This window comes from Monomorium pharaonis, chromosome 6 (genome assembly GCF_013373865.1).
Source record: "Monomorium pharaonis isolate MP-MQ-018 chromosome 6, ASM1337386v2, whole genome shotgun sequence".
NCBI classification, from domain to species: Eukaryota; Metazoa; Arthropoda; class Insecta; order Hymenoptera; family Formicidae; genus Monomorium; species Monomorium pharaonis.
The window spans coordinates 13,990,977-14,008,733 of NC_050472.1; the positions used below are offsets into that span (position 1 = coordinate 13,990,977).

At 35.0% G+C, this 17,757-nt stretch overlaps 1 protein-coding gene across 1 annotated transcript in view; it reads right to left on the reverse strand.

Moving 5' to 3' along the window:
- The window catches only part of LOC105839894 (follistatin-A), a 232,731-nt gene that overhangs the window by 99,438 nt on the left and 115,536 nt on the right, over positions 1 to 17,757 (reverse strand). The window contains exons 3-4 of the mRNA XM_036288321.1: positions 16,269 to 16,457; positions 13,924 to 14,145 (exon numbers count right to left, since the gene is read on the reverse strand). Of these exons, the coding sequence (XP_036144214.1) occupies positions 13,924 to 14,145; positions 16,269 to 16,457 (411 nt within the window). The remainder of the gene's footprint in view (positions 1 to 13,923; positions 14,146 to 16,268; positions 16,458 to 17,757) is intronic.

Below are 17,757 nucleotides of genomic sequence, written 5' to 3' on the forward strand. Positions count from 1 at the left end.
CATTTCGGACGTGACCGTTTCGGACGTGGTCGTTTCGAACATGGGCAAATCGAACTTTGTGCAATATATCCCATGGTCATTTCGAACGTGGTCATTTCGAACGTGACCATTTCGAACGTGATGAAATTTATGTGTGGCCATTTCGGACACTCCCTTTATTAAGTATCACTTGTAAAGTGTATAAGTGTTTGCATCAAATATATATCTTTTTTACAACTCTCGGTAGTGATCCCGCCACTTTATAACTCTTATCACTAATCATCTTGAGCCCGAAACTCCGGCAGTGATTCCGCACTGCGTCCTGTAACCAGGGGCACAAGAATATGTTTTTTTTTTCGTTTACACATATGTTTATTTTAAGTAAGTATTACTACTTGGATTCCGCTCTCTGCTTTGTTCGCTATCCAGTCTTTAACAGAATGTCGGTAAAACACACGGCTTTAGCATCCTCTTAATGTTTTTTTATAAAAAAAAGGAAATTATTTAGTTAAAGGGACACCGCGCCGATGACCTTGACCTTGACATATGTTATCAAGGACATGACCCTCAATAACATTTCCTTATAACTTAATCGGCGGTCATTAGTCGTTAAAAAGTTATTAATATTAACAAAAGAAATTTGAAAAATATTTCTGTAGAATAGAACAACACACACACACACACACACACACACGGGGGGGGGGGGCAAAAAGAAACGTGTGGGTGGGTGAAGGGCCCCTGTACCCCTTCTCCGTAATTTTTCCTAACTTTAACTCAACCAATTTTATATCGCTATTTAGATAATGTGAAACATTGGAAACGAATATCTTGGAATATCGTGGATCTTGTTTGGCGTGAAAAGTCGCAAACCCATTCGGCACTTTTACCGTAATATTAATAAACGCTACTGTACCACATGGGTTTGCGACTTTCCAAACAAGATCCACGTTGTTCATTTCTAATGTTTTTGTATTATCCAAATAGCGACATAAAATTAGTTGGGTTAGAGTTAGGAAAAATAATTGAAGGGGTTGCAGAGGGAGGATCCGAACCCCTGTCCCGCATTCTTTATACTATGTAACTTCACATTTTTTCATGCAAAACGTGATTGTTATAAACATGTAGTCTTGTAAAATTACATGTAATTCATAAAACTTCTTGTGTTGACTTTATAATAAACAATCAGCGACGGCTAAAATTTTTTATACATTACTCAGAGTCATGATCTTGACAACATATGTCAAGGTCAAAGTCACTGGGGGTAGATCCCTTATTCGGCATTTTTACCGAAAATCTATTAATTTATGCGTGCTTTATAAAAATTAATGCGAGAATGTAGGGAGAGGACTTCGTCCTCCCTTTGTACCCCGCTCACGCCCTTACGGAAAAACACTCTAATTTTGAGAGTTTACACTCAAAATTGAGTGTTAATACTAAATTTTGGGAGATTACTCCCAAATTTAGATGTATACGTTTAAATCTTGAGTATTTACACTAAAGATTGAGTGTTTATACTCGAACATTGAGTGTGTACACTCAATGATTGAGTGTTCATACCAAAGTTTGGATTTAAATATTGAATATTTGAAAATATACTCTCAACATTTGGATATGACACTCAATAAATGAGTGTATACTTCCAACATAAAGTGTGAACACTGAAACGTTGGGGATGTACACTCAACATCTATCGGTTGAAGGTATACACTTAATATTGAGTGTGCACTTTCAAACATTGGATTAGAAAATGGTAAATAAAAACAAAAGTAAGAAAAGCAAGTTTAACCGAAATTAAAATTAATCTGCATTGGTAAAAATGGACATAAAACGAATATCTAAAATAAACATTCAACTATAGAGTGTTTAGCTGGCTTTGAGTATTAATTTAAATATTACTTTCAACTTGGATGTTTGCCATCTAATTTAATGTTAATTTCAGTGTTATTCTTAAATTTAGAATTAACATTGAAATTAACACTCAATTAGATGGCGAACATTCAAGTTGAGAGTAATAACACTCTAATTAAAAGTAAATTAAAAAGCGAACACTCAAGTTGAGTGTTTACACTGAATTTTACCACTTGTCCCAAATTATACTCAACTTGAGTATTTGTTTAAGTGTTATTTTTAGTGTTTTTTTCCGTAAGGGCGGGTTCTTTGCACCACATGGGTTTACGACTTTAAGTAAAGCAGAGATATCATGCATAATATTTATAAAATTTTTTTTAAGTAACTTTTTAACAAACAATGCCCTTACGAAAAAAACAATAAAAATAGCACTTAAAAAAATACTCAAGTTGAGTATAATTTGGGACAAGGGGTAAACACTCAACTTGAGTGTTCGCTCTTTAATTTACTTTTAATTAAAGTGTTATTACTTTTAACTTGAATGTTCGCCATCTAATTAAGTGTTAATTTCAATGTTAATCCTAAATTTAAGAATAACACTGAAATTAACACTCAATTAGATGGCAAACATCCAAGTTGAAAGTAATACTCAAATTAATACTCAAAGCCAGCTGAACACTCTAATTGAATGTTTATTTTAGATATTCGTTTTATGTCCATTTCTACCAATGCAGATTAATTTTAATCTCGGTTAAACTTGCTTTTTTGCTTTTGTTTTTATTTAATATTTTCTAATCCAGTTTGAGAGTGCACACTCAATATTAAGTGTATACCTTCAACCGATAGATGTTGAGTGTACATCTCCAACGTTTCAGTATTCACACTTTATGTTGGAAGTATACACTCATTTATTGTGTGTTATATCCAAATGTTGAGAGTATACTTTTAAATATTCAGTATTTAAATCCAAACTTTAGTATGAACGCTCAATCATTGGGTGTACACAATCAATGTTCGAGGATAAACACTCAATCTTTAGTGTAAATACTCAAGATTTGAGCGTATACACGTAAATTTGGGAGTAAACTCCCAAAATCGAGTATTAACACTCAATTTTGAGTGTAAACTCTCAAAATTAGAGTGTTTTTTCCGTAAAGGTGACCGCCGATTAAGTTATAAGGAAAGTTACTCAGGATCATGTCCTTGACAGCATATGTCAAGGTCAAGGTCATCGGCGCGGTCCCCTAAACTAAATTACCGAAAAAAATATAAATGCCAAAACATCCCTTACGGAAAAAACACTACAAATAATACTTAAAAAAATACTCAAGTTAAGTATAATTTGGGACAAGGGATAAACTCAATTCAGTGTAAACGCTCATCTTTGGTCTTTGCTTTTTAATTTACTTTTAATTACAATGTTACTCTCAACTTGGATGTTCGCCATCTAATCAATTGTTAATTTCAGTGTTAATCCTAAATTTAAGAATAACACTAAAATTAACACTCAATTAGATGGCAAACATCCAAGTTGAAAGTAATACTCAAATTATAATACTAATACTAAAATATAATACTAAAACAAAGTAATACTCAAAGTCAGCTGAACACTCTAATTGAATGTTTATTTTAGATATTCGTCTTATGCCCATTTTTACCAATACAGATTAACTTTAATCTCGGTTAAATTTGCTTTTTTTGCTTTTGTTTTTATTTAATATTTTCTAATCCAATATTTGAGAGTGCACACTCAATATTAAATGTATACCTTCAGCCGATAGATATTGAATGTACATCCCCAATGTTTCAGTGTTCACACTTTATGTTGGAAATATACACTCATTTATTGAGTGTCATACTCAAGTGTTGAAAGTATATTTTCAAATATTCAATATTTAAATCCAAACTTTGGTATGAACACTCAATCATTGAGTGTACACACTCAATGTTCGAGTATAAACACTCAATCTTTAGTGTAAATATTCAAGATTTGAGCGTATACACCTGAATTTGGGAGTAAACTTTCAAAATCGAGTATTAACACTCAATTTTGAGTGTAAACTTTTAAAATTAGAGTGTTTTTTCCGTAAGGGATAATACATCCATATTGAAGTTTTAATGAAAACGTTTTGAATTGTTTTTATAACAAATTCATTTTTATTTCATAACAAATATATTATAAATAAACAAAATTGGTTTCTTAATGAAACTCTTATGGCATATTTGTTCAATAATTTATTGAACAAAGATGTTATTGAGTCTTTCGACACTTCTTATTTTTGGTTACTCCATAATCTTGCTAATATAAACATATAACATCTACATATAAGCCTAATTCGTTGTCGGGAGTTCATTTTCCATTTGACTGTCGTTCCTTGTACATCTGTAATATAATTGGCGATATAGTTTTTTAAATCTTGTGCTTTTCATTCTTTTACCAATTAACTAAACACGTAAGCCTTTTACAATATCTACTTTTTATTTTTTATATTGATATTAACATTATATATACATATTAAAATCAACGGAACGATACCTTTTTTGGACACCATAGTCATTCGTGAAGATAAAAAAATGCTAACAAATTGGTACCGTAAGCCCACGTTTTCGGGCCATTATGTAAATTACTTTTCTAACCACCCATTTCGATATAAGACTAATACCATAATTAACTTTGTCGACAGAGAAATTTTATAATCCGACGAAAAATTTCATACAACAAATATTACGTTAAACAATATTTTAAAAAATATCTGCCATCCTGACGAAGTCATCAACAAATATACCCACATAGAAATTGGCATCCAGTGGATGTCCAATGGACGTCCATTAAACCTCCATAGATCCATGGGACGTCTATGTCCATGGTGGAAGTCAGATGGACGTCCATTAGAGATCTAGTAAACTTCCTTAACTCCATTGGAGATTTACCTCCATGGCGGAAGTTAGGTAAACGTCCATTAGGGATCCAGTAAACTTCCATAGCTCCATTGGAGGTTTACCTCCATGGTGGAAGTTAGATAGACATCCATTAGGGATCCATTAAACATCCATAGCTCCATTGGATGTTTTCTTCCACAGTGGAAGTTAGATGGACGTCTATTAGGGATCCACTAAACTTCCATAGTTCTATGGAACATTATTTCCATGATGGAAGTTAGACAGACATCCATTAAGGATCCATTAAACTTCCATAGCTGTATGGAACATTTATTTTCATAATAGAAGTTACCCAGACAACACGCTTATCAGAATGAAAACTTTAAGAGAACTTTTTTAAGAAAACACTTAGATATTTTGAAAATGATGTCCAAATGGTAACATTTATCAGAGACGTCTACTAAGAGAGGTCTTTGAGATATCTCATGGAAGAGTTTCATTTAAGTTTCTTAAAAATGTTATCCTTATGATATCACAGCTAAATGATATCAGCTTAATATCTTATAAAAGATATCACAATGCTGTCCGATTTTTGAGCCGTCCATGCGCGTCGTAGTTGACTCAGAAATCAGACAACACTATAGCATCTTGAATGAGAGATCCATTTAATATTAAAAAAAATTATCATAAAGAAAAATAACGGTTTGTCTACAATTACTGCGCACAAAAAAATGTACAAAATCTAAATTTATCATGTACTGAATACAAAAACAGAATAATAAATGTACTATTCAATTTTTCTTAGAATATATGATCTATATAGTTAAAATTATCTAATTAACCATTTGAATGCTTCAAAGTATTAATGCTAAATAGATCGCAATTTCCAAATTATTAAGGTTTATCAAATTATTAAGGTTATGGAAAAAGATAAATTTAACAATGAAATTAATAAATAAATAAATTAATGCTATTTATTTTTAATATGTTTTGCAAAATTTAATTTCTTTTATAAAAAATAATATAATTGCGTCAGTTTATAACATATATGTAATATATGTAGACAATAACAAGTACCCATATCGATGAATCAAATTGGCATAGCAGATAGAGTACAAGGTTTGTAATCCTAAGGTCCCGGGGTCAAAACCAGAGGCAAGTAAGAATAAAATAAAATAATATAATTTAAATTTAATTAATTAATAAAAATTTGTCCTAAATTTAGTATGTACTGTTGATAAAAATAATTTAAAAAAATAAAATTTTTATTTTAAATTTTTATTTTGTCAATCATCCATCGAGGCTCCGTGAAGCCTCTATTAATGATCCACGAAACGTCCGTAAGTCATCCATCGAGGCTCCGTGAAGCCTCTGTTAATGATCCACACAACGTCTAATAAATCTCTTTGACGACCTCTATTGAAGGTCTAATAGACGTCCACAGTGCGGAACTGTGGATTTCTAATGGCTCTATATTGGACGTCTAATGGACGTCCACTGAAAGTTTAAACTTCCATGGCAGACGTCCATTAGACGTCTACTGGAGGTTTCATTTCTATGTGGGTATTAATAGACGGATTAAAGCATTAAAAAATCGCACACTCTCTTCAAACGTTAGCTCGACAATGTGAAAACTTGACCTTTGACATGAAAAAAAGTTTAACACTGCCTTACAGCAAAGGCATCACTAATGGTATTAGTCATCACCTGAAAAAAATGGGTATTAGCATATTATTCACGGTTCAAAAAAAACTTGATAGTATTATTAAAAAAGGAAATGACAAGCTTGACAATTTGAAAAGAACAAATGTCGTTTATCATTTAAGGTACAATGGTTGCAGTTTATCCTACATCGGTCAAACAAAACGCCAGTTAGAGACACGATTGAAAGAGCATATGAGCGACATAAGAAAAACCGAGAGTGAACACTCAGTTGTGAGCAAGCATAGAGCTTTACAAATCATGATTTTGACTGGCAAACCCCGCGAGTATTGCATATAGAGAAAAATAAGAAAAAACGTGAAATAGCCAAAACGTTTTCTATAAAAAAGAACAATAATCTTCAGAAAAATACGGAATATTTAAACACTCCGTACAACAGAATAATAATGTTGGCCCAATATTTATTTTCATGTACATATATACTTATGACTTCTTGTTTTGCTCTTAGTCACTTTGAAAACTTGCTACTAGCTTGACGCAATTTACATCATGTTCCTTAACAATTTGTTGTATCGTTGTAGGGTTAGGATTGGTGGTGAAGTAATCAGAAGGCCCCCTTAAATAATAATAATACGTGTTTGTATATTTGATCTTTGGTGTACAGCTGTAAATATGTTAGTGTGCAGTCGTCTACCGCAGGCTTATCTGCCTCGACGGTTGTTTGTTTGGAAGGATTAGGTGGCACGCGTAAGTGCCCGAAGGAGGTTAAGACTGGTTAGTCGCTGTCACTCCCGAAGAGTTCCCTGAAGATCTACCTCTTCTTCTCGAGCACGGAGCGAGGGAGATGCTTCCCTGGTGTGCAAGAAAGCGAACGTGGCGTCTTAGATATGTCGGAAGATTCAACTGTCATCTCTGTCGTCATCTGTGTATCCCGTGTCGTTTGGTCTGACACAATCCGTGACTCGGCAATAATAGGCCAATTGATTGTTACCGAAGGACCAGAAGTTGTGGTCTGCGTCGACCGAGTGGTGGCCCCGCGTCCTACGGTCTGTGTTGCCCTGGTGACCAGGGGAAAGCGACGAGGGTTCCTAGGTTGGAGCCGCGGATTCTTCAGCTTCTCCTGTGAGACCGCGATCCAGATGAGTCGCCACTGAACGGAGACCTCTTTCGCGTCAGGCTTCTCAGGCTCCGGAATCTTCTTCTTGATGCTCGAGTGCACCGGATTGGTACGAGGACCACGGTGGACCAGCCGTCTGCAGCGAGGCAGGATATCGATAATGAGAGTCTCCCGAAGAAGACTTTGGAAGACCACAAGCTCACTTCGATCGAATCTCAGATGCCAAGGCCCTGAGGTGCTTCGTCAAAAAAGGGTTATTGCTTGTATAGGCTGAACTCTCGCCGTGGGTGGTCTCCTTATGGAGTGAGTCCCAAATGCGCACATTAATAAACGGACACAGTAGGCTGAGTGAAACGGACACAGTAACAAACAAATGCGCACATTGCGAAACGGACACAGTAACAAATGCGCACTTTGCAAAATGGACACAGTAACAAATGCGCACAGTGCGAAACGGTCACAGTAACAAATGCGCACAGTGCGAAACGGACACAGTAACAAATACGTACAGACCAAATGCGCACAGTCGCAAATCCATGTGGTGCAGAGAATGCTTTACACACACACACGGGAGGGGGGTGCAAGGGCTTTCCCTTTCCCGCACCCACAAAGTTGTACACCGTACATTTCTACACCGTAACAGTGGCCACAAATACACACACACACACGGGGGGGGGGGGGTTCAAGAGGGACCTTCGACACCCGGTCAGTAAAGGTGCCCTAAACAGAAGGGTATAGAAATGTACGGTGTACAACTTTACAGTGTACAAAATTCTTGTGTCCAAATAAACCGTGTCCATTTGAACCGTGTACATTAGTTTGTATCCATTTGCAACGTGTCCATCTGCACTGTGTCCAATTGTACTGTGTCCAAGTGAGCCACTCCCGCCTGAAGGAGGTTAGAACTGGTTAGTTACTATCACTCCCGAAGAGTTCCCTGAAGATCTTTCTCTTCTTCTCGATCACGGAGCGAGGGAGATGCTTCCCTGGTGTTCAAAGAAGCGAACGTGGCGTCTTAGGTATGTCGGAAGATTCAACGGTCGTCTCTGGCGTCGTCTGTGTACCCCGTGTCATTTGATCTAACACAATCCGTGACCTAGCAATAGTAATCTGCATAGGCCGATTGATTGTTACCGAAGAACAAGAAGTTGTGGTCTGCGTTGACCGAGTGATGGCCCCGCGTCCTACGGTCTGTGTTGCCCTGGTTACCCGGGGGAAGCGACTTGGGTCCCTAGGTTCGAACCGCGGATCCTTCGGCTTCTCCGGTGAAATCGCGATCCTGATGAATCACCACTGAACGGAGGCTTCTTCGCCGTCGGGCTTCTCAGGCTCTTGAATCTTTTTCTTAAGGCCTAGGTGCACCGGATTGGTCCGAGGACCATGGTGGACTGGCCGTCTGCAGCGAGGCAAGATGTCGATGATGAGAGTCTCCTGGAGGAGACTTTGGAAGACCACGAGCTCGTTTGGATTGAATCTCAGATGCCAAGGCCCTGAGACGCTTTGCCAAAAAAGAGTTATGGCTTGTATAGGCCCGGAGATAGAGCTCACTATACGAAGCGTATGAGGTTGAACTCTCGCCGTGGGTGGTCTCCTTATGTGAGTCAAGCGTTGTTACTTGACTTCTGAGAAGGGACGCTCTCACCTAGTAGCGGCCGCGCGCACTACTCGCGTTCGCCGGGACCGCTGACCCGGCCGCAGACGCTGTGTGCGTGCGCGCGCGTCGCGCTGTAGCGCGCGCGTGCCGCCACAACCGTTTTAACTTTTATTCAAACGTAACTTATATTGTACATTTGATCCATGGACATTGACATGTAAGTTTGAATATTCTAACATTGTAATTCTATAAATTTTCTTATAATCTGTATTTATTGCAACGTGCTGTTATTAAATTTGACGTTATGTGTCACACTACATCATTTTGTATTTATTTTAGAATGAGCTTTATAATTCGTTGGTCCGTATTTAGAAAATTATTATGTCGTAACGAAAGATTGTACCTTATCTGAGGGGGACCAAAATTAATGGTCGAAACGTTGTATAAATAATAAACGATTTTTGCCAGAAAGTCGACTTACATTATCAATTTAATAATTTTACTTCGCCTGACGTCCCGGTTCCACTTTGTATCGGTTTCTGCACATGTTATTGTTTACACAAGGAACGTAATTTCGGACTCAAGGTTTATGAACTTAACCCTCCGTCTGTACATTGACCCCAAAAGGGAACAAGCGAAATTTTTCACTTGTGTAGCCATAAGATTGTTGATAATCGGAGCTTGGCTCCCCTCCCTAAAAAAATTTAGTAACAGCAGGTACTCATACCCGGAAGGACGCTTCGACCCGGCGCTTGTTGTTGACAAAGCGTGTAAAGTTTACAAGTGTTCCCAAAAAGACCCAGTGTACAGACCATGTATGTATTTCGTGACGGTAAGAAATATTTGATTTTTATATTTTTCTTAATTGTTTTGTTATTTTTATGATGTTTTTACTTGAGTTACAAGCATAATTTGCTTTTTTAAGTTTATAAAGGCAAATCACAATGGCTTCACTAAGACTTCAGAGTAGATTCGTTATTTTCTTCGAGAGCGGCAGACTCAGATATACGGTATTATAATTTCTTCAATTTTGATTATTTTCCATTATATCTGAATTTTTTTATAATATGTACTATAATTTTTAAAAATTGTTATTTTATTATATTTCCATTACCCGAAAAATACCTTATTTTCAATCATGCAAATAATTATACTTTTTGCAACCGACACATATAAAACAAATTTTTTGTGAAAGATCATACCTTAATCTAAAAAACCTTATAATAGTTTTTCTTAATAATAATTTGTTATTAAGTTATGAATATTTCACAAAATTCCAATTTTTGTCAATCTCGAGACATTTAAAATGTTATTGTAAAAAAACTTTTTAATAAATGACCAAAATAACAATTGAAATTTAAAATGTAGTTACTCAAAAGTAATTAGGATTTTTTTCAGATTTTTTGCATGTATTTAACATTTTAAAAAAGGGACAGGACGAAAAGGGGTCAGTGTACAGACCGTATTAGTGAAAATAAGTGTACAGACGAAGGGTTAACAATATGTTTGATCTTACTTACAATCTGACTTAGCTTATTTAATAACTCGACATATGACCATTGTATTTAACGTTCCAATTTATATATCATTCTACAATTTTTGAAATACTTTTTGCGTTGTTTATTTTCTTACTTGATGTTACTCTTGCGTTTTTTGCGTTTTTCTTCTCTTTTTATTGTATTTACTTTTTCTTGTTAATTTTATTACATCTTATGCGATTGAAAATGATTGAGTAAAGTCGAAACGTTTCGCAACTTTTCAATAATTTTTTAATGCTTTAATTTTATATTTATCTCATCATGTACACGCATCGGCAGAAATGGTGTCCCTCGGCATAAAATTTGGAGATTGCGCCGGTGTTGCATCCTTCCCCAACGCCACACACTCAAGAAGGATAGAGTTATGATGAGTGAGAAGACCTGATACCGATTCGCTGGTGTCCAATATCCGTTTCACTCGCACTCAAGCGAAAGACGTCATTAGTATTGAAACAGATATGGACACCAGCGAATCGGTATCACGTCTTCTCATCATAACTCTATCCTTCTTGAGCGTGTGGCGTTGGTAAAGGATGCAACAGCGGCGCGATCCCCACTTTTTTTGCTCCTCCGCGTCTCTATTTTACCACACGCCTAGTAACACGTACGGCGCTTCGTGTATGTGGGTGATCACCGCGCTGGACTCCGAGGGACACCATTTCTGCCGGTGCGTGTACGTGCGTAACAATAAAGATTAAAAAATTTTTATCTTTGCCTTATATTAGCCCGATTATTGACTTTCTTTGAATATTATTTGCTTAGCATAACGAGCGTTTAACATCAAAAGATGTTTATCGATCTTTATCACTACCCCCCTGAGCGTGCGAAATTCTAGCCCCTGTCATTCATGATCTTTAAATATTCTTCCTATTTGAAAATTATTATATCCTCAACATGTTCGTATTAGAATTTTTTTCTGAAAATGTTACAAAGGTTTTGTTATTAATAAAACTCGCGCCAGTTTAGAAACGTCTTGCATACATAGTCAATATCCACAAATGAGACATAATAATAAAATTTTTGAAAAAGTACACAACCTGATAATGTAAGTTGTGATATTTACTTTGCAGTTTTTGCCACAATTGTAGTTTTAAGAGGTAATTCTTGTAACGTAAAATATTCCAAGAATGTAAAATATGTGAGACAATACTTCCAAAATTATAAAAAGCAATAAATTATTATCTTTTCCAATACAATAAAAATGTATTTTAAAAATGTGCACTATATTTTAAAAAGATATTGACATAAAATGGTAAATAAAATTGTCTCAATAAATGAAACATTTGTTCTGATGGTACTAACAATCTAAATGTTAGCAGCGTCTATATCTAATGGATTGATTATTATAAAAATCAGAAATATCTCCTCTGATGAAAATTATAAAATATCACAAGCGTTTGTTTTGACGATACTAGTAAACTAACGGCTAGGAACGTCTATTTAACAGTACTAATGATTGTAAAAATTAGAAGCGTCTTCTCTGACAGTACTGAAATTCCAGGAACGCATCTGTTCAACAATATCAGTTATTATAAGAATCAGAAACGTTCATTGTGTAATAATACTAATTATTAAATTATTTTATTTGTAAATAACAGAGAGATAAAAAAAATATATTGGTTGCAGGAGGGATCCGTTCTATTCTCCATTCAAAAGTTTTAATATCATAGTTCCTAAAATGTACTGTGTGAATATATTTTTTATTTTATATATTCATTACTTATTTATTATGCATATATAAATAGAACATGTAATATCTATAAAAGTTTTTTGATCTTTTATTGATTTCAAATCCATTTCAAATGAACACTTTATAATTTTATGAAAAAATTTTGATATATTCATATACACATATTGTACACAGTCATATAAATAATTATTGTAAGCATTATTATTACATTTTTGAGGGAGAAAATTTTTCTTTTTAGTTGATTATGCTGGCGGATCGATATTATTGATTTTCGTGAATCAGCTGTTCATATACAGAGCGCCACATTACGTCTACATCTGTACCCTACATGTATATTGTCTTGAGTTGGATGGTAATCAGGAATCAGAATTAAAAGTGACGAATTATCGATATTTTTTATTCCTTCAGTTAGGCGACGCTCCAACTCCGGAATTCGATCTTAGCTTTAAGATTCCCTTAATCCATACAATTTATAGATATCACTTGATATTTATTTATTCGTTTATTATCTCTCACAAAGAAATCACAAACAAGAGCAATTTATCAATATGCAGTATATATCAAAATTTTATAGGAAACTATCACAAGTAAGTCTTAAAGCCATCTAGTTAAAATTATGTACTGGATAACATTTGAGGGCAATGACGTTTTTTAAATGAGAAATTTATATTTCGAACTTTGCATCATAATATTTTCGTTCGTAAAGCATGTAAAGAAATAATGAGATCAGTTTTATTATGCAAGTCAAATCCAAGCTATTAAATCTATTTAGAATTTGAGATAGCTGTTATTAAGATCCGATAATCACACAAGTAAACCTACCCAAGTGTTACACTCCAATTTTAATAAACTTTGAGTATTTTGTAGTCTAAGTAAAAATAAGATTCACGTATTTTTTATACAAATACTAATACGTCCATTAAGGGGGTAAAATACTCTCTTGCCGTATGGGCACACGTATAAGAAGTACGTGTTTCTTATTTTCACTTACAAGGGAACTGACGGAAGTATACCTCACCAATTTTAATGCGCTTTGAATATGTTGTAGAACATAAGAAGATATTAGATCCATATTTTTTTAGCGGCGTATATCGACGTTTAGGGGTTGAAACAACCCCTTGAAAATAACGCATTTCTTTGTTTTTGGCAAACATGAATACACCATTGTAAAGAGTATAAAATGCCATAAAACTTTTGTATAGAACATTTTTTCATGAACCTTATATTTTCAAAAATATTTGCCAAAAGCAAAAAAATGCGTTATTTTCGAGGGATGGTTTCAATCCCTAATCGTCGAGACACGCCGCTAAAAAAAAATATGGGTCTAATATTTTTTTATGTTCTACAACATATCCAAAGCGCATTAAATAGGTAACGGGACATTTCCGTCAGTTCCCTTGTTAGATTACAAAATACTCAAAGTTTATCAGAATCGGAATGTAATACTTGGTTAGGTTTACTTGTTAGATACTCGTCCTCTCGTCTATAGTGTCGCGTTGCACATTTACTTAGTACAAACCATCACCGTGTCTCTTGATTAAATATTTCGTGATTTTGTCCAAAGTAAAACGTTTTCATAGTAATATAGAGAGGTTATTAACTTATTTATACATACTTTGGCAGTGACCGTTATAGGCAACCGCGAGTTCGTGACTGTTTTTCTTGCAAGCTCGCTTTTTAAGTCTACACAAGCTCCTATAACTCTTGCCGTCTGTTCCACAGACTGGTCCACCACCACCACGCGATGCTTTACACTCTGGACTGCATACGCACCTCGGTCTTCCTCTACGTACCACACACTTTTTTCCTTCTTCGCACCTAACTTCCGTGCAACTCTCTGTCAAATAAAAACAATTTGTATCTATGTACATTTACGAATATCTAAAATAATGTGGTCAAATGAGTAAATAATAGACGAGAAAAACTATTACAATTGTTACAATAATATTTTTTACGTTTGGAAAAAAACATGTATGCCAATTCAAGTCGATATTACATTAAATATAGTTGTTAACCCTTTCAGCACGGGAGACACCTTTTGGTGCTCATGCATTGTTTCAGAAAAATCAAAATAAGGAAGTAAAAGAGTAATGGCTCTGACTATTTACCTAAATATGATAAAATATGAATTATCTCCATCTAAGCTTAGCGTATCCTGGTTAAATATAAATATTTCTAATAAAATTTATCTAAGAAAAAATTGTCAAATCTGACCATATCAATTTATATTTTTCTAGATCTGAATATTTTTGTGCATATATTAAATGGTAAACTTAATTCCTGCCGCTCGCTATTAGAGAGCGCTAGTCCTTACAGATTAAATTTCTCGAAGCTAAAGAGATTTTCCAATTGATTGAAAATAAACCGCGAGCTGTTTTTTGCCAAGTAAAGAAAAAAGTATGTTTTTCGTAGCGTATTAACCAGCGATGAAAAGTAGATTTATTTTGATAATCCCAAACGAAAAAAATGGGGCGGACCTCGACCAACTATCCACTTCAACGCCGAAGAAAAATATTCACGGGCATAAGACCTTACTTTGCATTTGATGTGACCAAAGAGTATGCTGTATTACAAGCTTTTGCATCCAAATAAAATCGTTACAGCTGATCCCTACTAACAGTATTATGTCGAATAAGTGACGAGTTGATACAAAAAAGACCATTCATAGCCAGCAATCGACGCAAAGTCATTCTTTTGCATGATAACGCTTGATCGCATGTTGCGAAAACTGTGAAGCAAACACTTCTAGAACTCGAATGTGAAATTCTGCTTCATCCAGAATGGCACTGTACTTTCCAGACTTGGCACCGTCGGATTACTATCTCTTCTGGTCAATGTAACTTACGGACACACACTTCTCCAGTACAAAAATGTCCAAAAATGGGAGGCTAAATGAATCTCCTAAAAAAACAACGCGTTTTATCGATTGCTTTATTGCCGGAGAAATAGAAAAATGTAATAGAAAATGGAGGAAATCACTTTGATTGAGATATTCATTCATCTTCTCTTCAAAACAAATCAATTTTGGAGACAAAAAACAGCAGGAATTAAGTTTATCGCCATATATTTGTTCAAGTAAACAATGTTTCACTGGAATCGAGTAATATTTACATTATTTATCATTTTTTATCCACCATATTGCGTCTGCCATCTTGAATTAAGAAATTTTTTAAAGCTAAGTTCAGATTTAGATTCAGAAACTCCTAGAACACATGTGTTACTATAATTTTCTTTCCAAGCAACCCCCCGCCCTAAAAGGGTTAATATATGCCCATTTATACGAATTTCACAACCAGTTTTTATGTGGTAAATAACATTTAGTTAAACTATTCTTATATATGTATGATTACCTCAAGTAAGAGATTATTGTTATTTCTCTAATATAGTCTACAGAAAAAATAGTACAGTTAAGATATTTATAAGATTTAGTTGTATAGTACAGTACTATGAATTCATTTTTATTGTACACAAAAAGATTAGTGACAACTCTGCCTATATTAAACTCCGATAGTCTGCTGATATAACTCATATAAATATAATATAAATTAATCTAATGATAGATTGGTGACAGATTCTACTCGATTTCTACTGCCAAACTACTAAAATGCGTAGAATTTCCGCCATAAATTACTCTGTTTTTGTTATAAATTTGCTGCGTGTGAACAGATTCCATTATATTTTTGATAATATACTGTCATTATCATCTGATAATTTATTTATATATTATAGTGAAATTATGGTTGTAATGTTCATTTAGCAGTTACACTTGCTAAGGTTGAGGCAACCATATAAGTCTTTCAGAGTATCGTGATTCTTATAACTTTTTAATATGGATATTGAATATGCGCGCGGTTACACACACATACACACACAATTGTGCGCGCGCGGATTAATTTTACGTAAAAATGAGCCTGGCACCAATTATTTGATTATTATGAAGAGTTTTACTTGTTTATGTACCTCGACAAGGTCGACACTGTACACCTCCACCAAGAACTCTCCAGAAGAAGAGACTTCCACTATCAAGATCCTCCTCGGAATAGGCAGTTGCTGCTGCTGCATTAGATGCGCAACAATTTTCTCTCGTGACACCTTGCGACAAAAGTTCCTTACAACGGCCGTTACTAAGAGACGACCAACATATACCACCTAACACAGATTAATTTCAATAAAGTATATATTATATTCAAACGTTAGATCAAATAAAAAAAAAATATTAGAAACAAATTTTAAGAACTATTATATGGAGTGTTACATAATTAAAAATTACCTAAATAAAAATGAGATAAATTATGTAGCTTAGATAAGACAAAAAGATTTGACAAATTGCTAAAAATTCATAAGTCGATAGTACAAGTGGCTTTCATTTGGACACAGTACAATTGGACACAGTGCAAATGAACACGTTGCAAATGGACACAAAATAATGTACACCGTACATTTATACACCGTAAAGTTGTACACCGCAAAGTTGTACACCGTAAAGTTGTACACCGTACATTTCTACACCGTAACCGTGGCTACAAACACACACACACACACACACAGGAGGGTACAAGGGGGGCCTTCGGCCCCCTCCCACACCCACCCCGTCGATAAGGGTACCCTAAACAGAAGGGTATAGAAATGTACGGTGTACAACTTTACGATGTACAACTTTGCGGTATATAACTTCACGGCATACAAAATTTCTGTCCAAATAAATCGTGTCCATTTGAACCGTGTACATTAGTTTGTGTCCATTTGCAATGTGTCCATCTGCACTGTGTCCAATTGTATTGTGTCCAAGTGAGCCACTCCCGACAGTATTGGCAAAGGAATTTTTATTATTAATGCATTCCCATGACGTTTCGGCCTTCGGTTTAGACCCTTATCAAATGATGTCTACAAACATAAAAAATTTATTTCTAAATATAAACTTGACACAAAAAGGCGTAAAAAAATATACCATTAAAAAGTTGAAAATTTAACTCTCATACCTAAAATACAGTAGTAAGTTGTGTTAAAATGCACGCACATGATTATTAACGTAAATAAAATATTATGTGTGGAACGGAACGTTATCCAAGAAGCATGCGAATGTGACCGCTGCTCATGCTATCATGCCACTATATTTCGTCGACAGGTTTCTAAATAATCTGGGGCGCGTTCCATAGCACACAAGCGCCTCTTGTATCAAAAGTGTGAAAGTGACATTTTCTGATCTGAGAGGTCAATGACGATAACGACATTGCTTACATGAAAAGGACCCCGCACAAAACAAATGGAAATGGGGGTACAGTCAATTGGCTGAAACTGATATATATTGTAGTTTATGACATTCTAATTAAAAGGCGCTCATAGGTGCTAGGTCTGAAAATGGCCAGTTTTCGATATGTGGGGTTAAAAATTGGAAATATCAATTTATTTAACGTTGTTATCTACGTATGTTTACACGCACGCACGCACG